Source organism: Beta vulgaris, chromosome 4 (assembly GCF_026745355.1).
Source record: "Beta vulgaris subsp. vulgaris cultivar EL10 chromosome 4, EL10.2, whole genome shotgun sequence".
Taxonomy (NCBI): Eukaryota; Viridiplantae; Streptophyta; class Magnoliopsida; order Caryophyllales; family Amaranthaceae; genus Beta; species Beta vulgaris.
In genome coordinates, this window is record NC_079205.1 from 56375449 (window position 1) to 56400605 (window position 25157).

General features: G+C 36.6%; 2 protein-coding genes across 4 annotated transcripts; one reads left to right on the forward strand and one right to left on the reverse strand.

The window, feature by feature from the left end:
- Positions 1–557: 557 nt before the first annotated feature.
- On the forward strand, positions 558–6065 carry LOC104890601 (BTB/POZ domain-containing protein At2g13690). The gene is made up of 2 exons (XM_010676146.4): positions 558–2441; positions 4903–6065. The coding sequence occupies exons 1-2, from the start codon at positions 1710–1712 to the stop codon at positions 5845–5847; spliced, it is 1677 nt and encodes a 558-aa protein (XP_010674448.1). The 5' UTR covers positions 558–1709; the 3' UTR covers positions 5848–6065.
- Positions 6066–7242: 1177 nt separating this feature from the next.
- Positions 7243–24384, reverse strand: LOC104890600 (phosphatidylinositol 4-kinase beta 1). Of its 3 annotated transcripts, none has more exons than XM_010676145.4 (16): positions 22319–24374; positions 21457–21657; positions 21312–21360; positions 20305–20437; positions 19793–20222; positions 16009–16086; positions 15795–15917; positions 14593–14662; positions 10992–11089; positions 10806–10910; positions 10133–10186; positions 9625–9768; positions 9458–9511; positions 9301–9375; positions 8352–8435; positions 7243–8265 (listed from the first exon to the last, which is right to left on the reverse strand). In XM_010676145.4, exons 1-16 carry the CDS (start codon positions 23822–23824, stop codon positions 8164–8166), a joined length of 3306 nt encoding a protein of 1101 aa, XP_010674447.1. In that variant the 5' UTR covers positions 23825–24374; the 3' UTR covers positions 7243–8163. The 3 variants fall into 3 exon arrangements, 2 of the variants coding, with proteins under 2 accessions (XP_010674447.1, XP_048499310.1); XR_007273593.2 differs by having other exon boundaries at positions 8200–8265; positions 9481–9511; positions 22319–24379; XM_048643353.2 differs by lacking the exons at positions 7243–8265; positions 8352–8435; positions 9301–9375; ... (3 more) ...; positions 10806–10910; positions 10992–11089 and adding an exon at positions 11132–11371 and having other exon boundaries at positions 22319–24384.
- Between the last annotated feature and the right edge of the window lie 773 nt (positions 24385–25157).

Below are 25157 nucleotides of genomic sequence, written 5' to 3' on the forward strand. Positions count from 1 at the left end.
CGGGTGGGTGGGTGGGGATTTCGGCTGTGGGGTGGGGTTTTCGGGTGGGTGGGTAGGGATTTCGGCGGGCTGGGTGGGGTTTTCGGGTGGGTGGGTGGGGATTTCGACGGGTGGGGTGGGAATTTCGACGGCTGGGGGAGGGATTTCGGTGGCTGGGTGAGGATTTCGGCGGGTGGGGTGGGGTTTTCGGTGGCTGGGTGGGATTTTCGGGTGGGTGGGTGGTTTTGGGTGGCTGGGTGGGTGGTTCGAATTTCGGGTGGGTGGTGGGGTGGTGGTGGCAGTTCTATGGGCTGCTGGGGTCCTCTTTTCTCTCTCCTCCCTTTCCTTTAACCCCATATTAATCCTCTCTTAATCCCTTCTTCAATTTTTGCCTAGGGAACCACATTTTTCAAAAGTGTAACATCTAAAAAAAAACGGAGGAAGTATTAAAAATAAAAATGAATCATCTTATGATTACTTAAAATTATAATGATTAATTACCAAAATTAATTATCATTATTGGGTTATTAGTAAAATAAAAATTTATTAGAAAATATGATTTTTTTTTTCCTTTTTTAGGTGAGAAGGAGAAGGTAAAAAATTATAGAGAAAAATGATGTATAAATATTTTTAGAGAGAGAAAGGTGAGGAGGAGAAGTGTTTTTTTTTGTTCTGAAATATATCAATATGGGTATCATTTTATAGAGGGGAAAAAAATATGAATTTTGGTATTTTTTTTTTTTGGAAATACGAATTTTCTGGGAAATTCCGTGGAAATTTCCACGAAATTTCCCAAAAAGAACACAGCAGCAGCCACGTGGCAGCTTGCCACTGGCTGGCTGTGTGTGACTAGGCTGATTTTGTCTTCCATTCACACGGTTCATTTGCTGATGGATTTGTTCACATGGTGATGGATGACAAAACATGTCATTTGGTGATAGGTTTTCTATCACCAATGGGATGCATGTTTTTTTTGTTCAACCCAAATTTTCTGATTTTGGTGATGAGTTATGTCACCATTGGGAGTGCTCTAATGCTAACAAAATGTTATATCAGTCTGCTACTTAAATAAGAAATAACTACTACAATATGACTTACAAATCATTTTATCCCCATCATCAAATGACTTTTCTAATTACATCATGTCAGATCCGATAGATACACGTATGTGTAAGAAGTCCAACCATTACATAACCTAAAAGAAAACTATTACAAATATTCAATCAAATGTATCATCCATAAGTTTTCATTTATTTATTGAGGGTGGTTGCAAGATCATGGCATAGCTTAGGTCTAATGTCAATTCATATCACCTTTTCCTATTACATATTACACACTAAAACAACTACATTACTCACTAATTTTTAAACCAAACATCTTCCCATAACTTAAGCCCTCAAAACAAAAACAAAAACAAAAACAAAAACAAAAACAGTACATTATTAGCTGATTAGCTCATCTCATGTCCAACAAGAAGACACATATACCCACAATTACAAAAATAAAACCACCCAAACAAACAATATAATCCAAGAATCTCTCAAACTATTCCAAACTTCAATACTCAATTACTGTCACTCTTCACTCTTCACTACACCAGCACCAGCTTCTCTCTCTCTCTCCTCTTTTCCTTTCCAGCTCACAACCCTAAATCAACAAAAATTATTTTCTTTCTTCTCAAATTTGCTCTGCAATTTCTGTGATCGATCCAAAAAACTGTGTTTTTTTTCATGGATTCCTCAACTTCTCATCGGAATCCTCGTCGCCGGGAACCTCAAACTCGCCGGAAAACCGCCATTAAAGCTTCTTCATCTTCTTCTTCATGGTGTTGCTCTTTTAAAAGCCCTCCTAAATCACCTGAAACTCTTTCTCTCTCCTCCTCAAAAGCCCATCACAAAATAGTGGGACCCGCCTCAGAAACCTTGTCAAAGTCCCTAAATTCGTTCCCTAACTCTCCTCAGAGCTCCAAATCTGGGTTAAGTTTAGTGGGTCGAATCGACCGTCGTAGGATTCTCTCTCCTGGGCGAGTTTCACCCATTGATTCTGACATGATCCCGCCTAAAATTAGCAATGTGGGTCAGGAGCAGGAACTGAGTCGTGAACTGGGTTCAACTCGGAAGGTTGAGTTAGAGGAAGAAACAGAAAATGGGGGTGAAAATGATGATGAAGATGTGGTTAGTGAGGAGGGTTTGGTTGAATTTGATGTGAGGTTGAGTTTGAAGGGTAAATATGGTGGTGGGTGTTTGGTTTTGGAGCTGAATTCCAAGATTTTGGGGGAAAATAGTTTGGTTTTTGATGGGTTGATTAAGGATTCTAAGAAGAGTGGTGGGTTTTGTAGGATTGAGGTTCCTGAGGTTGAAAATTTGGGTGTTTTCAGGGAGACTATTGAGCTTATGTTTGAAGAGGATGTTACCAAGAAGCTTATCAAGATTGGAGCTTTTCGCGCTATCGATGTTCTTGAGGTACATTTTTATGTTTTGATCTCTTGAAGCTCTTTGGATATGGTTTAATGCTATGTTTTTTTAGTGTTGTTGTTACTTTGTTATGCTTTGGAGATTAATTAGTGATGGAAGGCATTGCAAATTAGGAACTCATAGTTATTATTTTTTAGCTGTGTTCCTCATTATGTTGTGTATGTACTTTGTACCTAGTTTCTATTTTGATTTTTGTCTTATCATGTTGAAGTAGGTGAAGATAAGATAAGATTAGGGTGGTTTTGACATGTGAGACGTTGTCTAGAGGATGCACCAGTTAGGGTAGTGGAAGGTTGGGATGTAGGAGATTATAGAAGAAGTCATTGGGGGAGGCTGAAGATGACTTGGATGGAGAGTGCTGGGAATGATATGAAGAAGTTAGGTTTGTAGGAGCATGTAGCACTTGATAGAAGAGAATGGAAGCAAAGCAACCATGTAACTTGTTTATAGGAGCATGTAGCACATGATAGAAGAGAATGGAGGCAAAGGAACCATGTAACTACCAATAGAGATATATCTCGATTCATGCAACCAACCCTATTTTAATGGGATTATGGCTCTGACATTGTTGTTGTTGATGTAATGTTGAAGAAGGTAAGGGATTAAATGTGTTTTGTGTTGATCATTTCGTGTGTGTATCCAACACTTAACTGCTGCAAAGCAGACACTGTGATATATATTAAGCGGTATACACTGTTTTACTTTATCATGCTAACTATAATTGCTGTAAATCTTCAATACTAGGATGTAGGCTAGTTAATAACAATGATATTCAAAGCTCTCATTTCCAGTTGTAGAAGGTTGGTTTGTACCACAAGTGTGGGGAAGTGTAGCTTTGAGATGGGAGCAAGTAAGGCATGAGTTATACTTTGGAAGTAAATGCCATTGAAGTTATTGGACATGGTGAAAATAAAGGTCGCATCAATTGAGTTTAGAGGGGGATTGGTTCATCGAATTTGTGTGGCATTGTAATAGGTGGCTTGTATACGTCCTCTGTTTTTCTTAATGCACCATTTGCTTTTTGGCAGTTTTCATTAACCAACTTTGTTAAGCTATTTCACATTGTTTTGTAAGAAAAAACATAGGCAAGTGAGGTCTTGTTATATTCGTCTCAATGCGAGGATTCCAAATAAATTTTTTTAATAATTTTTACTTGTATGCAATTAGAGATATTAACTTTCAAAAAACCGTCTCGACAAACATGAAAAAGCAAACGGTGCAATTAAAAAAGAGGAAGTATAAGACTGGAGCATCAATGTGTCTGGAGCATCAAGCTTACATTATATTAGCTACAGTTTGTGGAATACTGGATTGGAAACTGGGGTTCTGCGGCGGAGAAAGTAGTGGAGTCCATGCTCGTAAAAGTTTGTGAAGGCTTGGTTTCTTATAGTTCATCCAATCTCTCTATGTCCTGCTACTGCTTGCATCTTTGTGTAAGCATAACTACCACTCTTTTTCTGATGGTCCTTCAGAGCTCGATAAACATGGAAGGTTTGTATTCCTTAGTCGAGGAATGCCATAAACCCCTGTGATGTTTTTTGAGGATGTCTTGATGCGGCTCTTTTTATAAATCATCTTCTCTCCAAAGCTACATTTCTTTGGCTATTCTTTTAGATGACAATTCCTATTATCCTAGCATAATTCTTAGGTAACTTTTAGCATTAAGGCAAAACTATTTATATGCATAATCTATTCCATGATTACATATCTATGTAGGTATTTCTTTACATGTGGGAAGACAGCAGATTCTTTTTTTGTGGCCTTTATAGTCGGACAATATCAAGATGTAGTGTTTGTGTCTGTGGCATTTCTAGGGGTTATGCACCTCAAATGATGTGTGTAATTGTTGCCATGCACATATTCTTCAGCTGAATCCTGATTAGGTTTAGAATATTGGTCAGAAAAGGGAATTGTTGCATAGGTGTCATCAGATTGAGAGAGTATGGTAATGTAGTTTCTCTTGAGAAACATGCCAAATATTATTCTGCCTTTGTGACTTACTGTGTACTCCCTCTGTATTTTCTTTGTCTTTCCTACTTTTATTGTGTGCGTTTGCCAATACACTTCTTTGCTCTAAAATATCTTTCACTATATATATTAGTAAAAATTGTAACGATTGAATATTAATAAAGTACTCATTGAGAAGAATCAAACAAGACGCCGTAGGACTATATGTTTTCCTTATATATTGTGAAGAATTTAGAAGATTCTCTGTAATTGTGAATAGTGTTAAGATTTCAAGTGAGAAAGATAAAAAGATACAGAGGGAGTACCTGCGTTTTTTATAAATGAAGAAAGCTATTAACAAAGGTTATGTCTGAGTTGAAGGTACTACTAAGAAAGTGCGGAATGAATCTTTTTGTTATTGTCTTCTGTTTACAATGCTTACAGCCTTATACTAAATCTCCGAAAAAAACCTGACAACATACATTATGCTTATTTCCTGTAGGTTTCTGCAAGCATCAAGTTCAACAGAGGTGTTGTCTCCTGCTTAAAGTATCTCGAGGCTGTTCCTTGGACCGAAGAAGAGGAGGAAAAGCTAAGGAGACTCTTCACAAGGTTCAACTTTGATGATGCCACTAATAATGAGATATTCTCTAGGCTCAACCTCAATGATTCTAATTCCCCTCAGCAAAATTTGGCACGCCAGATTGTTTGTTCCATCACCACATGTAGCAACACCAAAGCAAGAAATGAGCTCAAATCCATGGTTAAGGGTCTGTTATCCAAAAGCTCAGTCTATGAGAAAGACCATCTTGACATTACCAAAGATGATCTTTACTCCATCTGTCAGTGCTGTCTATCTTGCTTGGTTACCCTGTTCCAGGAGGCCACTGACACCACCACCCCTCTTGAGCAAGGTAGTAGCAAAAAGAACGAAGGAAAACCCTTGATTGAATCTATCTCATGGCAGGTTGAAAACATCAATTGGTTGCTAGAAATCTTACTTGATCGTCAGATGGCAGAAGATTTCGTTGATTTATGGGCGAATCAGAAGGATTTGCTTGAGATGCACCAAAAAGCATCTCCGATGTTGAGATATGAACTAAGCCGTGTCTCAGCAGTTCTATTTGTCGCGATGGGTACAAGGAAACTGCAATGCGGGGCTGAGTTGAGATATGGGCTTCTCCACTCGTGGTTTAGTCCCATGCTTCTAGACTTTGGCTGGTTGCAGAGGTGTAGAAAGGGATTGAGTGTGAGGGAATTGGAAGAAGCTATGGGTCAAGCCCTCCTTACACTTCCTTTGAAGCACCAATATGCATTGTTCATGGAATGGTTTAGATGTTTCTCTAAGCATGGAACTGAATGCCCTAATCTAAGCAAAGCTTTCCAGATTTGGTGGCGTAGATCCTTCTTGAAAGGCTCAGAAAGTCATGCAATTGAATCGAGATAGCTGGATTTTTTTGTAAGTTTTTCTTCTTTTTTTGGCGACCTGTGTAATGTTGCAATGTTGTAGGTTTGGGTTTGTAGCTCAACATTGTATGTGTGTAGAAAGTGTGAAGCTTTAGAGCAAGGCATTTATTATTGACCCTTGTTCTCATCAGGAGTTGATTGTTTTCTCTGTGAAAGGAAGAAATTGATTCTGGTAATGAACATTTTAACTGAAACGAATAGAGCTTGTAACAGCTTTGAGTGCACTCAGAACATTCAGCTAGGAAATTTTTTGCAAAACATCTAGCAATCTCAGGTCACCCAAAACCAATATAACAGGATGATGAATTTGTGTAGATTCAACATGCTGAAAAAGAATAAATACAACACTTTTACTTTGACATTTATAAAGTTTCAACATGATATATAAATATATCATTAATTAATGATGATAAATATGTTTCAATGTGTATTCAAGATATAACTATTTATCATTTTATCTTATTAATAGTCAAAGTTATGCATTGAAAAGCAATAAAGACAAAGCATTGCATTTTTTTTCAAAAAAAAGTTAGGAGTATAGTAGTGCACAAGACGGATTGTTTAGACAAGGAAAACCTCTTCAAACGAAAGACAAATGTTTCAGTATCTTTACTAGGTTGCAATTTGATCAACTATACAAGAAGGGAACGAAGATAATTTATATGAGAAATAAATTTGTAAAAAAAAAAAAAAATAGGACTCCAGCACAACAATAGCTACAATAACAATTTATACTTATTTTTACTCCATCATATGACTAAAACAATGTTGGTGTTGAAAGTAGATTTTATGTTCATGTCATGTAAATTTTGAGTTTCTCTTATTAACTTTGTGTCTGTATAAGTTCGATTTGATTGTGATGTGTAAAAGGTTACCAGTGTCAAATTCCCTTGACATTTTATATTACAGTTGGTTTTGTAAGAGACCATCTAATTTTAACTTAAAATTAGGCACTGTCCAATCTCAATATTAAGAGGAGAATATGGCATCTTTTTTTTAATATAGTGACTAATTTAATCTATTTATGTACCAAGTTAATCTATTTCGTGACCAGTTTAATCTATATAATAATGACATTCTTTAATCCATTTAGTGACTAGTTTAATCCATTTAGTGATAAATTTAATCTGCTCTATAAAACTATCGAGTTAAATTTTGGAATTATTTGTTGTAGTTCGATAATCAAGAAAAAAACAAGAAGATAAGGGATAACTAGGATAGTGTTGTGTTAGACTGAAATGAAATGAGCTTGTTAGAAAAACTTAATCTTAAGTTCGTCTAATTTTATATTAAAATTAGACTACCTGTTCAAATTATGTTTGTTTATATTAAAGTAAATGGAAACGGTCAATCCAGCGACATATGCAACAAACAATTGAAAAGCGGAAACACTTCAAGCATCCAAATGATCAATTGTATTGATCAAGAGCAAATGCAACTACTTCATTCAATATCACAAAATTCACAACCTTTCAATTCCATCTTCTCAGAGAAGGGATGCCATGTTTTTGTTAAGATACAATGAGATAACAAGTTACCTAGTCACACATTCTACACAAAAAGAAAAAAAGAGGCCTGATAACGGAGGCAATAAACCACTAAAAGCTCAATTGTAGCTGTAGAAGCGGATTATAGAAAAGAAATTATACACATGAAATCACTCGAGAAAATGGCCAACTTGCTTACATAAAGGACGCAAAATTTTACAATTGAAATCATATGAAGCTTAAGATGGAATACAGACAGCAAGTGCCACTCTGGTGAGCAAGTTCCAGCAAAGCCACTTAACCTCTTCAAATTGTATTCCGAAATGTACAACTTAGAAGCTGGTGTCTGAGGAGAGAGAAATCAATGGAAAAACTCGATAAGACCATTTGGCCATCCAGAGAATCAGTATTTACAGTGTCACGACTCTGACTCATCTGAGCTGAAGAGGAAAGCGTAACCAGCCAAGCAAAGCTTTCATAAGATATGAAGCGAGGAAAAAAAGGACAAACACAACACAATCACCTTCAACCGAATGTCCAGCCTGGTAGTCTCCACTTTCACCGGCGATTTCATGCCCGATAAGTTTACAAATACTCACATCCAGATAAAAAACTGGGCAGCAGATCAAACTGCAAATTTACCATTGATCCTTTCCCATCCTCCAAACAGCATTTAATAGCACAATGGCCAGTAATACTGTTTCCTTGACTACTACGCACAGGTCCACTTCAATCAAAGTGCTTTCATTGAGAGCCATTTCTGTAGGAATCAACCACCTTGAATGGCCATGTCCAGACAACATGTGTCATCACAATATCCCATTTAAAACTCTCTGATAATAATCATATTGTCTTGTACGCCATGCGTCTAAGCTGCTGCTTATCAGGGATAGCACTAAGGAGACGCATTGCTGCCATACACCAATACATAAATTATTAATGAAGATATTAACATGTGAAACATGCAGCGCAAAAAAAAAAGAGAGAACCATCAAACCTCTTCGGTAAGACTCAAATGGAAACGTTTTCGCAGATTTTGTATTGTTCGTTGGCCACCTTTAAAGCATGGGAATTCAGATTCCTGAAAGAAACAAATAGTGCAAGTACCCATGAGCTGTCATCAGAAATACTACCAAGTGTTTCCATCAAGATATCAATCAGGGTTTTCAAATAAAACTCTAATAATTATCTGATCAAAGTCCTTGGTGTAAAAAAGTTACAAAAGCAAAAAAGGAACAATCATGGCAATAATCAATTAATAAATAAACATAGGAAGAAAACATAAATGATCATGTAATGATAAGTGAGTACTATCTTCAGAATGCCTAAATATTGAAAACCAGTGAAACCAGGAACGCGGGACGTACGACCGAATCGCATCCTGAGTCGTTCGTACCGAATCGCGGAACGAACGCGACCCAAATCGTTGCGGTTCGCGTCTCAGTACGGTGGTCATGGCGTTTCCTTTTTCTTCTTCAAGTACCCAAAGATATGCAGATTGAGAACTAAAAATATTTTGATGATGTAATTGAGAGTTGAAACCTTTCATGTGTTTGTCACTTTGTTAGTTAACTTTTGGACGTTTATGTACTAGGTAATATGAACTTATGAAGTATGAAGTTATGAACTATGGAGGTTTTTCTTGTTTTTTCTTTTATGTAATCATATTTTGAGAAATGGATTAATGGTAATTAATATTTTAATTTTAAATACATTTTTAGTTCTGTTTTTTCAGATTTTTAAATATATATATATATATTAAACTAAACACCAAACGTTCCCGATTCACTCAAGGTAGTGTTTCCCGTTTCCGTTTCCGTCCCGCGTTTCGTATCGAATTTCGTTCCTTGTATCATTGTTGAAAACTACTCAATTAACTTTCATTTCAGTAGAAAATAATTATAAAAGGACAAACAAATAGTAAAAGAGCTTTATCGGACCCTAACCTGCAGCATCTCCACAAGAAGAATGATTCGCTCCGCATGCTTGCGGCATGTGAGGAAACCTTGAATGCAAAGAACCTGAACCCATAGTATGTTTTTGTTAGGAGAATCCCGTCATGAGTCATGACCTATTTTGAGGCTGAAAGAGATTGCTACTTACTTTAAAATAATCAAAAAACTCACTGGGAACTCCTTCAGCATCAGAATCCATCAGCTAGAACAAGCACAAGATTTTATCAGTCACATCAAGGCCAATCCAAACAGAAGTGTTTAAACATATAGACCAATATAAGAGGATCAAGAATGAATTAAACCCTGAAACTCTACCTCAAGAAGTTCGCGAGTCAATTTAAATGGTGCACTTTCAAAATTGACACCCCCGGGAGAATTTGACAGCATGAATCCAAAGTCAATATGAATAATATGACCCTCTTCATCCAACAAAAGGTTACCATTGTGCCGATCCTTGATCTATGGAACAAAAGAGCCACATCATGAAGTCAGAGGTCCATTTGTGGCGAATACATATCAATAAATGGATCAGTCAAACATTTCTCTTCTGTAAAACTTAATAAGTCTCCAAATCTCAACAAGGAGGAAACGGCAATCACTTCTGACTCAAGCACCAATGTGGGAAGCTATGGGATAACATTTTTGCCGACCCACAAAAATCAGAAAATTTCAGACATGGTGTGCAATGATACTCAAGCCAGTGATCGTATGGCTAATTACAAAATGACAAATATACACCTAAGCAATTCAATGTAAGTTTTCTGATATCTCAATCACAAGGACATAGGAGGTGCAAGAGACAGGAAAAGATTATTGTAAACACCTGTAGAAGGTAGCAGACCAAAGAGTAACCCGCCATACTTTCCACAAAGTTCCGCTGCCAAAGAATGCAAGAGAAACAAAGATCATTAAACTAGTTTACACCAAATATATTTACAAAGATGTATACGAAAAAAACTCCCAAATACATCATCAAGAAATGTTATTACAGAGAACTGTTTTGAGATAGAAATCAAGTACGCAGCAACAGTGTTCATATTTCAAGTAAGAAGTTCTGGCAAACTTGAAGCCAGCCAGGAAATTATTTCAAATTTCAAGTAAGAAACTCGGGGAGAAAACTCCGACACAAGTTAAGACATGAGCACTGCCATCTAGGCTTTTTTAGAGAAGAAATAGAAATATATCGATAATAATGTTTCATCCTTTCAGTTCAATCACCACAAAAGAGCCATTAAACACCAGTTCTGCCATTATTGACACAGCTACAAGGCTTATAAACACTACCACAAACCTTTATAAATTTTGATATTAGGATAGCACACATTATTAACAATTGCTCCTCGTGTGTGACTTGTACTGTTATAACAATCCAGGTTACATCTAAACAGGAGAAGAAAATCAAAGAAAAAAGAGACGAAACAATCAACAAACAAGGCGATTTGCATGTTGTCAATCAAATACAGTTTTGAAATTCTATAGCCAAGCTGCTAATTTACCTGAGCAAGCTTAAAACTTGGAGAGTTTTCCTGATACTTTGCATTGAAGAAATCACGCAAACTTGTCATATTAGAATATCTACTCTTAATCGAATGGATTGAGGCCTGTGCAGAATAAGGCCAATTAAATTGGGTAGACAATCTCATGATGTAGAATACCTACTAGCATAAAAAACAATAAGTTACCGTGTCAGGAATTGTCTCAATAAGCGCCGTGTAAGATGAGGTTACCAAAACCTCATAAGGGCGCAGCCATAGAGGGAGTCCAGCTTCTTGAAAAATATCTGTGTGAATCAAGATTACAAGAAGAGAATGATTAAAATACCAACCAGGAAAGGGTTACACTAACGTAATAATCAGTAGCTTGTACTGTTGTACAGCAGCTGAACAAGGAAAGCCAAAAAAACAACTTAAATCAAAAAATTTAACTTAATGCCTTCGGAACAACTCATAGAATCATCAACCAGTGGAGAAAACAATGAAGGCGTCTGTTTAGGATGCGATTCAAATCAGCCTCAAATAGCAGCAGATGACTATAGATGGTCTCACATAAGTTCGGATAAGTTCTGTAAGTTCACATACGTTTGAATGAGTATAAGTAATTCCAAGTTCAGATCATCTCTTATAAGTTCCAATATGAAAAATCAAGTCGAAAAGAGCAAAGCAACACACAGCCGTTATATTGTTCCTCGTGATAAGAGGAAATTTACTCTATGATACCATCCATTCTTTCTAATGAAGGTACCAACCTAAAGCTACCCAGAAAACAACTTGGAACAAACATCCCTCTATCTTACTTCACATTCAGCTTTTCCTGCACAATTTTCTTTCCTCCACACCTCAATGCTTGATTTTCTTTCCTAAATCTAATCCACAACCCTAGTAGAATTCTTATCAACAAGATTCAAAACCTTGTATACAAGACCAGTTCAACCATCTCATTAAACTCATTTTACCACTGCTCAGGGTATGTTTTACGCAACTAATATATTCCTGAACTTATATTACTCTTTCCAAAACCTAATCTGAATTTCTTAATCTTTGCCTTAGCTTCTCCAAACTTTTCTCAATTTTTATGAACTTCTCTTAGCTATTTTGAATTTTTAAATTTTCCTGAGCTTCTCTGTAAATATTTTGAACATATAAAAACCCTTAAACATATTCTAATCCTTTTTATTGACGAACATGGATCGCATTTGCAAAAAAGGTGATGTAAGGTTCAAAGAATCTTAAAGCTTAAAGGTGTCATGACCATGAGGCAAATAAATATCAAATGATTTGACGATTGTCAATGGTTCATAATTTCATACAGATAAAATAAACTCTTATGTTTATGTGGGCCTTACCTACAACAAAATGGCAACAATATATTTATACATAAATTCCTAGTTCTTAACTATTAAGAATATTTCACTTCGTTGAAGTTTAATGTTGCATATTAAACTATAAATGCCTTGTATTGCATTGCAAGTGTTGTATATCATATTACAAATGCTATATTTCCTCCGTTCTAAAATAAATGAAACACTTACCACTTTAGGCCGTTACAAAATAAATGAAATGTTACTTTAGTTGGTATTCACTTCTCTCTATCTCTCTCCTTATCACATGGGTCCCTCTTTTTCTCTCTCTATCTCTCTCCTCTCCTAAATCCCTGTGCCAAGGGGCCCTAAGTTTCATTTCAAACAGAACGGAGGAAGTATATCAAATTCACCATCTACAAACTATAAGACGATAACTTCAATTGGTAATATTTTTGTTTAAATATACAACATTAGTAATTTAGTATGCAACATACAATTGAAAAAAATGTACCTAACCCTTAGGATTTGGAAGAGCTCCTTAATTACCGAAGAATGCCCTCCCCCCCCCCCCGCCGTGTACAGTTTACTAGCTGCAAATTACCCAAAGCTACAGCTATTGATTATGTTCTATGATTCTAGCTACTTGCTTTGGTGGAATACTTTATTCCCTTATTCTATATTCCCTGCATCCCCTTATGTTTTCCCTATTGGGGGTGAATTCACTTTTTAAATTTTTGGTTGGGAGGATTACTGAGAAAAATTGCCGGACCATATGTAGTGGGTGTGACCGTGCGACAATAAGGGTATGGTCTCTTTTATCACCATTTGCAGTATGGGGGAAACTCAAAGGGACATACCAAAAAAATTCATAGATAGAGAAAGCTGCTTAAAATACTTAAAAAAGAGAGGCAAGCATTCTCTCTCTCTCTATCTCTCTCTCTCTCTGTTTCTGTCTCTCTCTCTTTCCCCGCAATACAGGAAGCCAAAGAACATTCTGGTCGACCTACGTAATCAATCAACCCAAAATCCCTAATCTTTTGAGCAACATGGTTGCCCAGCAATGCAATTGGATTCCCGATCTAAACTAGATCTGATATAACCCTTGATTAGTTAGCACAAGAGCCTGATTGCTGAACTTTAGCAGGCATGGAAGAAAGATTGTGGGTCGCCAGGATAAATTTAGAATTGGGTTGCAATGATCCGTGCGATCGCGGGTCTGGGTCGCATCTGTTCATGTTTAGGCAATGCAATGTGCTTCATCATCATGGGAGCCGACCTGTGATCCCCATCTAGTTAACACTGGCGTCGACACAACATTTGCACCAACCAGATATATCCTGAATCCTTTATTTGTAACAAACACTTAACTTTTCAAAACACATTAACGCTCACCCTCCAAACACCATATAAACGGAGCATGCACAAAAAATGCAGAGGAAGATCAACCACTTCATAACCACAAATAAAGACATAAAAACCTCCCACTAACCGCAATCCTTGGGCGACTGCTTCTCTCACACATTCTGGGTTAACATCACCATCAGTTACCCACCTTAAGGAACAAAAAAACTACAAATATCCAATCTCCTAAAAGTTATCCAGTGACATCAGAGTCTTGAGTGATAGAAAACAGAAAAAGACCACAGGGATTCCTGAATAGATGTTCTGCCTAGGGGTGATAATGAGCTAGGCCTCTTCACGAACACTTCAGGCTCCCCTCTCAAAGCTCGGCTCGTGGTAGCTCGGCTCAAGAACTTAACAAGCTGAGACGAACTAGGCCAAGCTCGGCTCAGAAAGCTCGTGGAAAAGGCTTGATTATTGTTTTATACATAAAAAAAAAAATATATCCTAAAGCACTTTAAAAAGTTATAAGCTAAAACACTTCAAAAAAAAAATTATACGTATACTTTTATACAAATTTTTTACATTGAACAATTCATGTCTTTTCTTTTTTTATCCTTTTAGATCTAGTTTGTCAATTTTTTATGTATATTTGTAAGTGATTCATTTGGTTAGCATGTAAAAAAGAAGTAAAATATGTTTTATGTATTTTTTATTTGTCTTAAATCGAGCTCCTTCGAGCCTTACGAGAAGCTCACAAGCTCAGAGCTTCACTTATAGAGCTCGTCAAGCTCACGCGAGACGAGCTAAGCCGAGCCGAGCCAAGCCGAGTACAGTTCGGGAACGGCTCGTGCAATAAGCACCCCCTATTTCTGCCTATTAAAAGAAAACAAAAAAGGCTTCACTTACAACTTACACCTAGCACGCATTTAGTTTTTCCAAAAACTAATGCTCAGATATGGCAGCCCACAATTAGAGGATGAACAATTAAATAGTGAAAGGACAAAAGGTAAACATTATAGCAACTGAACTATATATATTAGCCCAATTTGACATATCCTGCATGGAGGGGGGGGGGGAGGGGTTCCTATCGAATCCAACATAATTTCGGTATAACCATAGAAATTGAGATAATTGCACACCATAAAAGTGAGAGATAAGTTGTACAGCCAAATGCTCCTGTCTACAATCATCACCACTCTTCACGATAACCTACAAAATAAGAAACTGGAGTATCTTAACGGGCTGAGAAGATGGGTGCAGAAGAACAAAAAAAAAAGACGCACTGCACAGTTTCTTAAAAAATGACTACATCATAGTGCCAAAACGTTCAAGAATATAAATTTAATAATAAGTCAAACACATGTATCAGTATCACCACAGACAAACCTGACAACTCAAGAAATAAACAATGTATCTTGTGCTGCATAAAAAAAAAGGAAAATATAACTCTCTTTTTTTTGTTTATTAGACTTTATAGAGAGGATTAGAGGAACGAATTAAGCATCAACACAAACATGATAAAGCATTAACATCTAATTTACTTACGAAATCTAAAATCATTTATTGTTCCTAATCACTTTACCAAAATCTTGCCGCTACGCAAGAAGAAAGAAATAGCCAGAATACAAAATTGACTTTGATGAAAGAAACCACAGAGATCCAGAAGGTTCCCCCCCCCCCTCCTCTTCCCCAAGAGATAAAGAGAGGAAGAGAGAAGAATCAACATAAGAACTTTTACTTAGTTCATGAGGATTGTTAAACTTCATGGAGGATAGCCTAATTGTGACTGCATAAATCGGGATATCTTAAAGTTCAATATACTAAAAAGAGCCGCCTATCATGGTACAACACACCATTTCTCAATGTTCAAAGTTAACTAGAAGATGAATAATAACTGCGTAGCACCTTACAGATAAAATTAGAGTAAAAATTTATTTCCATAAGTAGATAGAAAAAAATGGCACCATGCCACAAAGTACAGAAGATTTTCTTAGCTATAGATTACTTCCCCCAACACATGCGCAAAATTGGTTCTAGACCCTAGTCACTGAAACAACATCCCCTCCCCCCGGATCCTGATTGATTATGAAAATGTTTGAGCATAGTAAAAGTAGAAAAAAGATAGTTACATTTAGCAAGAATGTATGTGGAGAATAGAAGGTTGATAATAACAGTAATATAGAAAGAATCTTAAGGAGCCAAGGATAGGATAATAAGGAAAAGGCTACAAGCACTATAGCTGGAAAGTATATAAATATAACCACCATTTGCTCAAGTGGTGACATTTGAATTCATCATCCCAAATAAGCTCAGGATAAAAAGTAATGACTGCATCACTTACAGAGCGCAAATCCCAGCCAGGCAATTTTCCATGAACTGAGGCTTTTTGGATCCTGTCCCTTTTTACTTCCCAAAGTTCACCAGATAATGCATCAGTAGGCTTTGGGGGACCACCATTTGCAACCTGAACATTGAGTCAGAATCACAAGAATGTCTCAGTCTACCAGCCTTTAAACCATAATGACGACAAAAGAAATAATATGCAAGTAAAGAACCTTAGATTGTGCATCCGAATCTTGCCCTGCCCCTTTCAAGGGCAACCCAAGAGGCGCTTCCCCTTTAGCTGCTGCAGCCTGTATTAAAAATAGAATTAGAAGTGTTTCAAAGCATATGATATTTCAATATGGGGGTGATAAAAGAGCAAAAAGGATTAAAAAAATTACACAATATTAATTTACACTACCTCTGTTCTTTTAGATGCAACATTTGATTATTTTAATCCACTCACCAAAAAGGCAAATGTTGCATCTTAAAAAAAACAGAGGAAGTATTTGAAGAGGAACAAGATGTTTCTTTGTGAATTTAAGTTAAATCAGTCAAAAATAGGACACAGCACTCTCAACAACAATGATGGCTCATGGCAGCATACCATGATGGACTAAAGAAGAACCAAAAAGAATTGACCACATATCACAAAGTTAATAGAGGAAACAACTTCAACACATTAACAGTAAACATCCGTTTGAGAAGTGTTCGAACTCTTCTGTCCAGTCCTGCTTTGATGTCTTCAAGCAAGGACTTTCAGATCCATGTACTGCGTGCCTTCTCCCTGCAATCCATGTCCCAAAATTTTAGGGAAAAAGATTTAGGTAGGCTGTAGGCATTACCAACCATAAACTTTATTGGAGCTTCCTCAAAACATTTTTTTTCACCATTTAATAGCAGAATGTTCCCCCACCTCCAACAACCAGCGCAAACAAGGTTATTATTTCCTTGTTCAAGGAAACCTGTACAGGATAGGATTTTCAATACTGATGTACCCTTATCTCTAGTATTCCAGTGCTATGGAAGACAAAAAAAATGTTCTCATTCCAGGGGAAGGCACAGTTTTCCATCATAGTCATTTACAAACCCCACAATTCTCAATATAAGATCCCTAAAACCATATCGGTACTGTTCTTAAGTCTACTTATACATTCAGTAGCTGAAATTTTATATAAGAGGATAAGAATGCTACACTATCTTAAGAATATGGCAGTCGAAGGAAAATGTTGAAGTTATGCATCTTCAGCAGTCAAATTCACTTGATCCTTACACACAACTGATAGCAAATTCATCTCAAAGAAAGAGGACAAAAGTTGAGAGCATAAACCACTTTTCGTAATGGCTAATGGACGGTATTAGTGACGTAAGCACAGAATATTATGATGTAAACCATGAAGGGCCTGGTAGTGGAGAGTAGAAATAGACTTACCTAATAAACATACTAAACTGCCATCAGTAGGATGGGGAAGACGATAAGCAAAACGGCAAATTCGGTCAGTTAATTAATATATTTTCAAAGTATATCCTATCACAAGACCAAACAAGGGGTACGAACTATAGCTTCAATCACAATCATCAATTTTCCTTCTCGTTCCCACTTGTTATTCTGACATCCTCCAATCCTGCTCACCAAATGCCCCTAATGCTAAATTTGACAGCTTATTCTCAACTCCAAAAGTCTGTTTCCATACTATTTCTCTGAACACAAATTTTTGGAATTAATAGTAGTCAAATTGCAAAAAGCTACTTAAAACTATTGTTCAACACACCCACATCTTCAATCCTCACAGGCTCATATACATCCTCCAACCTCCAAGAATCACCCCCTCTTTTATCACCTTTTATCCCATACATATCAAACCAAAGATCTGCCACCCTGGATTAAGAAAAATACTTGGCAGGAACCAACATCAACAAATATAATGCTACTTTCATCACCATAGGCTGCTTCATCCCAATTTCAACTTCTTACTTGTTCTCATCAAAAGTACTTCTTACTCGTTCTCATCAAAAGTAAGAGAGGGGCTTTCGTCCGAAGATTCCCAATTAATTCGAGGCATGTTGAAACTTGAAAATATGCAACTTCTGCAAAAAATAGTCACTCTTCCTATGTAAAGAGGGTCAAAGCCACTCTAAAAATATTTACTCAGTTAATTTGTCAACATATTTGCTTCCACCAAACATGTAATACAAGTAACAGGAGAAGATTGGTAAATAACAATCCCACAATTGCAAAGGCAAGAACTTGCGAGTTGATACTTAATAGTCATACGACATCAACAATATAAATCAAATTTTACTAAAACAATGTTTGATACGATGAAATCACCCTCCCTTTAAAGAAATGCTAATTTCCAGGATTTTCACACGACCTATGTTGTTTCACTATTTCTTCATGCAACCTTGATATAGCTATTCTCATGTAGTCTTATTGTAGGGCTTAATTATATGGAAGCATAGTTGAAGATCCGCTACCCACTGTTAAATCATGAAAAAATCAATCCCCAACACATGAGAATATGGAAATTTAATTCAGTTTGAAGAAAAAGAAGAATAAAGTGGTAACTATATGGAGTGGTAACTGCTCAATATTTTGTGGAAATCAAAATGATACAGGAAGCAAATGAACTTGATGTGGAATAAAACTAGACCTGGCATATGGGCTTACTTATTTTTATCATGTTGTTTTATTATGAACCAACTGGCTACTAAAACTCTTAGTTATATGAGACCTTGGGTTCTAAAGTTGTCATAATTAAGTAGAGAGCTAATTTGTTCATTAATAAAAGTACTAGGTTTTTTATTATAGTAGTTTGTTTCCCACTCTCCTCATAATGGTTTGTTTCCTTTCCCTAGTTGAAGTAGAAAACAAGTTTTATTCAATAAAAATATAGACCTGGGTTGAATATTTAACAAAGGATGTTTAAGAACTAAAATATTGGTAGGGAGCTTTTGTGCTTGAATATTGCGTGCGAGATTCTATTGATAATCCAGCAAGTTGTTAACCTGGAATTTAGTGTTGTTGCCACTTGATTCAATCTTATAAGCTGTTGCCTTCTATAACTATCCATCTATTCCACCATTAAAGAACCTCCCATCATAAAATAATTATCTTCACAAACCCCAATAAACAGCTCAAAGGTCAATAACCATTAGGACACAAGGTGAGCACCTTTCCGCCAAAGACAGTCTAAACCATGGCCTCCTCAGTACAAATTCTATCCTTCTTCAAGCTACAGTCACGATGCCTATGAGTCACCAGAAACTCCTCCCGACACCAACAGAACTCTGATAGTACTCAGGTGATGGTAATCGCGAAATCTCTGCATTAACCTCAGAATACAAGTCATCTACAGGTGCACTAAATCACAATGCAAGAAATAGACGATCCCAATTTCAGAATCCTAGTACAAAATATAGCTGATAGACCCAATAAGATGGCTCTAACAGATCACTCATAAACCTAAAATTTTCAAAGTGTTTAAGTTCAATCTGGACTTCCATCCATACAAAAGCCTTCGACTTCATGAAGACCTTAAACTTTGGCAGCAGGATCTACCATAGGTGTTGATATCATCAAGATTTAAGGGCGTTTATAAGAAACATTGGCACGTAGAACAAAAATGGCAGAACCAAATTGGTAATTTGGGGACATCATCCATCCAGTAGCAGACACACTGACATCAAGGCATTTTGTAGAGCCGTAAGCATGGAGGTTGCAAAAACAAAACTGATACAAGGACCTTCTTTCTTATATGCTATGGCCTATGGGTAAGGACATCCAAAGGTTATTGCAAAACATACTTTCTTGATAGCAATGGTACGACAGAAGTCCAAAATCTACAAGTAAACTACCACTACAAGCAAAATTTAGAATCAAGTAAAACGGCTAAAACCCAAAAGCATCAGTCTCAGAAAATTGCTTGTAACGGGGTGAAATAAACAAAAGAAAGGAAAAGGACCCAAACTATATATTGGGGGGGGGGGGGGGGGGGGACAAGCAAGAATTCACACCTTTACTTCTTCCATAGCTAAAATACTTGGAACACGCCGATGCTCTTTTCTGCGTGGTGGCTCTTGATCTTCTATGTCTTCTAATCTAAGTCTAGGATCAGTTGTCAACACAACTCTGACATACTCCAAATCAGTATGTCTCCCAACCCTCAATAAATTAGACTGTCCATGGAACGGCTGATCACAACATTGCTCCTCCACTGATAGGCTGACACTAACAAACTTCACTTTCGCTTCCTTGAACTGACCCATAGCTCGATCAATTACTTGGGATGTTGATTTCGACATCCTGTCATCGTTATTGTAGGCCTCTTGTACTGTCCCCAATGGGTAAGCCCAAGGAGGGGGCTTTGGCAATAGTGCGTCTCCATATGCTAGAGGAATTCCTCCCTTAGATAGCTTTTGTGCATTTGATGTATCCTTGACATAACTGAAAGGAAATTCAAATGTTGCCGACATCATATTTAGGATATAGTAATTTCTCAAGTAGAAACTTGAGAGAGAGAGAATACCTTGGAGTTTCACATTTTACAACCTCGACGCAAATAAGGTAAGGTGCTTTCTCTCGGGAATTTAAAAGCACTGCTTCATCTTCAGGTATGTTGAGAACACGATAAACCCCTTTTCCTATAGGAAAGCACACTCCTGCCCACGATATAAATCTCATATGTGTCAAAAACAAACTAACCATAAAAGCCCGGAGCAGCAGTGGAATTAACACATATGCCTTAATTAGATGCAGTAGAGCTGAAGAACCTCAAGAAATGCACTAACACAAGCACTAGGCAGAAACATTTTATGTCTTGTACCAAAACCTTCATACATAAGAGCTCATCTACTTTTGAGAGCATGTGGAGAGTTCTTTATTAAAACTTGCCACAGCATTAAAGACCTAATTTCACTATTTCTTATATTTGACAATACGTTAGGACATAGAAACTATTTTTAAGACTGAAATCTCTTGAACAGCTAAGGACGAGATTAATCGCAATAACGAGATTTTATAGACTAGATTGAGCCTAATAACCCAAAAAGGAAGAGTAGGATATCCTAAATATTCCTAATATGTTACAGTGACACTATTCTGTCATTTTGAAGTCCAAAGATGTAACACAATCAAACTGCATCAATTATTATTTTGAAATCTATCAGCAGAGCATTAATAATGCCTCTTCCACACTTTCCCTTCCAAGATTGCACCTCCAAACCTACATATATATCTCCCATTTCACTCCTCGTGTACTATGCATTTCATAAAATTCCTACCATCTAAAAAAAAGTGTATTGCAGCACGACCCAACATGGGAAAATGTGGGCCAATGACATGCTAAGAGAGATTGCCACTGCTATAGTGTTATTCATCTTCGAAGACTTCAGAAGTTGAAGACCTCTTAACACATGCAACAAAAAGAAGGGGAAAGATGGGGAGGTGTTACGATATCTAGAATGCATTATCAAAAAAACCAGCATTTCTCAGAAAATTTAGTTTAAGCAATTAATAATCAGAACTTATTGTTACCTCCACTAGTCTGAGATTCAGCCACATGAGAATTGATTTCTGCAAGGGACTGGACATATAGGCATTACATATCAGCAACTGAATAAAGGAGAGAATGATGATGCAATTATAGGCACAATTCAAAAGAACATGGAATATGGTCAACCTCACGAAGTGCACATTTGCGATCTTCAACAGGAAACACATCCACTAAGCCGAAGGAAGTTTCACAAAGTGCATGTACAAAATCCAATGACTCATGGTATGCCCCTTTACGGAACTGCGATATAGCGCTATTTGGAAGCGGAGGCTTCAAGTTTGTTTTCTGATTCTGCTGCGAGGGAGAACCGACTGAACCAAGATTTTTCTGTCACATTAATTGACAATGTAGTAAAGAGAAGTCAATAACATGCAAAATGATGATGTAACCCCTAGAATAAATCAAAATTTAGTGGACAGCATTGCTAGCATGGGAATACAACAAAAACTTAACAATCCCAAGTCACCATCATTATAATATATTCACTCCTCTGTAAACAACAGCTATGCAGCAGAAACAAAAAGATTGGCGCTACAGATAGCCAAAATTTATCAATATGCTTATGGAAAAGCTCTTTCAGGAGATATCAACACTAGCTAACTCCTCATATCAACTAGTCCACCTTCAGCAAAGATATAGATGAGCATGAACTGAGTGAAAAGCACTTTAAGAATTACTACTTAACTTTTATGTTACAAGCAATAGTCCATTTTTTTTCATTATATTATACTAATAAACTTTTTCTAGCTCCAAAATTTACAAACTTTGGAAAGACATTAAAAATCAAAAACATACAGCATTAGGAAACTTTTGCACTTAAAAATTTTAGGTTTAACTAGATTATATTATTGGTTACATAATCTAACAAGATAGTTTTGATCGATTAAACCCACAAGCTATGAACAGTTGCCTAATTATATGCTAATAATTAATGTTCCTTCCACCTTCTGTTAATATTAAAGAAGAGAGGGGAAGATAGTTAACTAACCTCTTTTATCTTTTTTATGCCAAAAAGCTCAGAGTCTTCCACAGATCTATCACGGTCTCGAAACAACTTGCGAAAGAAGTTCTCTGTTCCTGGACTGCCTTCAAAACCATTTGCCTCTAAAGCTGTAGCCTTTGCCTCTTCAGGATGTACACGGAACAATTTGCGGAAGAGTGGAAAATCTGAAGGTTCCTCCTCATCGCCATTGGCATGAATCTTATCTTCAGCAGGATTGAGGCTTTCAATAATGATTGTCTTCTCCTCAAACTTCTCCTTGAAGAATTTTCGGAAAAAACCTTCTTTCTCATCATCTTCATCATCTTTCCTCTCACTAATATCCTTCTTATCTTCAGACTTATCCTTAAAAAGCTTTCGGAAAAAACCTTCTTTGTCATCATCCTTAACCGAATTTGAACAGTTTTTGTGCTCATCCTCAATTCCCTCATTCCCATCCTTTTTGTCCTCAAACTTGTCCTTGAAAAGTTTCTTAAAGAACCCTTCCTTCTCATCATCTTCAACTGATTTCCTAATCCCATCCTTTTCTTCTTCATTGTTTCTCTCATTGGCATCCTTCTTATCATCAAAGACTTCCTTGATCATTTTCCTGAAGAAATTCTCTTTCTCATCATCATCTATTGATCTAGAAACAGACCTCTCTTCAGAATCACTCTTACTATCACGGAAAAGGCGCTTAAAAAAGCCCTCAGAACTAGCTGTCAACTCCTCATCCTCATCTTTACTATCTCTCAACAGCCTCCGAAAGAAGCCATCCTTTTCCGAGTCATCATCTTCTTTCTCAGCTGACTTCCTAAAGAGCAAAGCATCCCTGACTTTGGGACCTGGCATAAACTTCTTAAAAAGTTTGTTGTTCTCATCAGGCGACATCTTCCCATTTTCATCACCCACATTAGACCCTGACGAGGGTGAGAAGGTGAATGACCTTTGCATTGGCGGGGATGATGTCAACGACAAAAGCCGTTGTTTCGAAGAAAGCAACTTGTTAAGCATTTGATTCTTACCCCCAGAGCCAACCCCCTCATTCAGTGGCCTAATAAGAGGCGGCCAATCACCCATCAGTGTAGCGGCAATCTGGCATTTCTCTTGGATCCTACTAATCCCGTCATTATCATCACAATCCTCAATCTCCGCCATCAAAAACCAATGCACTTTCAACGCAATCTTAAGCGACTTGGAGCACACATCAATCACAAACTTGTCCAATGATGGACTCGGTTTATGCACCATCATATAGCAAATTTGAAACAAGTATCCCTCAATTCCCGATAACGGAAGCGTATACATTCTATTACACAAGTAATCCCGAACACCCGAGTGTTCATGCTTATACAAGTAACTAACAGCAATCCACTCACAGAAAAACGCCGAATCAAAGAACCGAATAAGCCATCCATTCTCCCCTACACTTTCACTACTAATCGGGTTAGTCCTAGTTATCTCCCTCGGAAATTCATCCGGCTCACCAATAGTTATCCCTAATAATCTCACCATTTTCTCAAATTATCCAAACTTTCACTACCATCATCATCACAAACCCCAAACCCTAACCCTAACACTAACACTAACCCTAACCCTAAAATTCACCATTCTTCGCACAAAATTAACAAAACCCTGGCAGACATTGACGACTGCCAGGGAAGGTGAAATTTCAATAATTTCTCCTAAAAATTCTCAAAAACAGTGAAAAATATATAATTCGATTCAGTTGAAGTATACGATGCAATTACAAAAATTCAAAATTTCATGAATAATTGAAGATAAATAAGTAGAAGAAGAAGAAAGAGTTTGTGGATCGGAGCTTACAGATTAAGAGAGAGAAAAAGAGGAGAGAGAAGATCGCCGGAAATTATCGACGGCGGTGAAAACGGAGCTGAAATTCTGCGACTAATCGACGGTCGCCGGCGTCGGTCTATGCTTGCTTCTGTGTCGTCGTTGGTAAGAGAGAGAAAATGAAAGAGGAGAGAGAAATCAAATTTTTTGATTTCTTTTGTTTTATTTAGAAAAGGGCGGAAGTTGGGACGAAGGATCAAAAATATTTGATCATTACGTATAATTCAAACAATATGATTATTAATTTATTATATCCTCTATAATAAAATATAAATATATAATAATATGAAAATTTTAAATTATGGATTATTCACCATATGGGTTCGAATGATTTTTCTTTATTTTTATTTTTTGACCTCAGGGGTCAAGGGAGAGCGCTCCATTCAGTTGAGCTAATTTCTATCCTTGAATACTTTTTCTTTATGAAGTATACATTTTTACTTATTAAAACTCATCAACTGACTTTCAATTCTGACTAAACATTTTAGTCGTTAACCTATCAATCTATGATTACTAAGCTCTAATTAACTTCTATTTAAATTATTTACCTTAATTGATCACTATTAAAATATACATTATGGCAGAAAAATGAGTTGTAGAGGAAAGAGAAGAAATAAGTTATAAGAAATAATGGTGGATTTTAAAGAAATTAAGGGATATATAGTTAATTTGTTCGAGGATGTTTTGTAAAAACAAAAAAAAAGTTAGCTCATAATATTTGGTTAAAAACCAATGAAATTGATAATTCAAATTTCCAAAATAAATGCAACATTAGCATTTACAAATGAAACACTATAAACTATTTCCTCTTGGTATTTTTTTCTATCGTTCTCACTTAGATACTTGACACTATTCATACTTAGAGAAAATCTTCTCAATTTTTTTCAATTTATAGGAAAACATATAGTTATGTGGGATCTTGTTTGATTCGTCCCAATTAGTACATTATTAATATTCAATCGTTATAATTTTTACTAATATATAATGAAATATA

Coding starts and splice junctions, on each gene's coding strand:
- LOC104890600 (XM_010676145.4), bottom strand. CDS start 23,824: ATGGTGAGATTATTAGGGATAACTATTGGTGAGCCGGATGAATTTCCG. Junction 20,223..20,304: donor GTAAAATGTGAAACTCCAAG/GTATTCTCTCTC, acceptor ATTTCCTTTCAG/TTATGTCAAGGATACATCAA. Junction 9,376..9,457: donor AGTTTTTTGATTATTTTAAA/GTAAGTAGCAAT, acceptor CTATGGGTTCAG/GTTCTTTGCATTCAAGGTTT.
- LOC104890601 (XM_010676146.4), top strand. CDS start 1,710: ATGGATTCCTCAACTTCTCATCGGAATCCTCGTCGCCGGGAACCTCAA. Junction 2,442..4,902: donor GCGCTATCGATGTTCTTGAG/GTACATTTTTAT, acceptor TATTTCCTGTAG/GTTTCTGCAAGCATCAAGTT.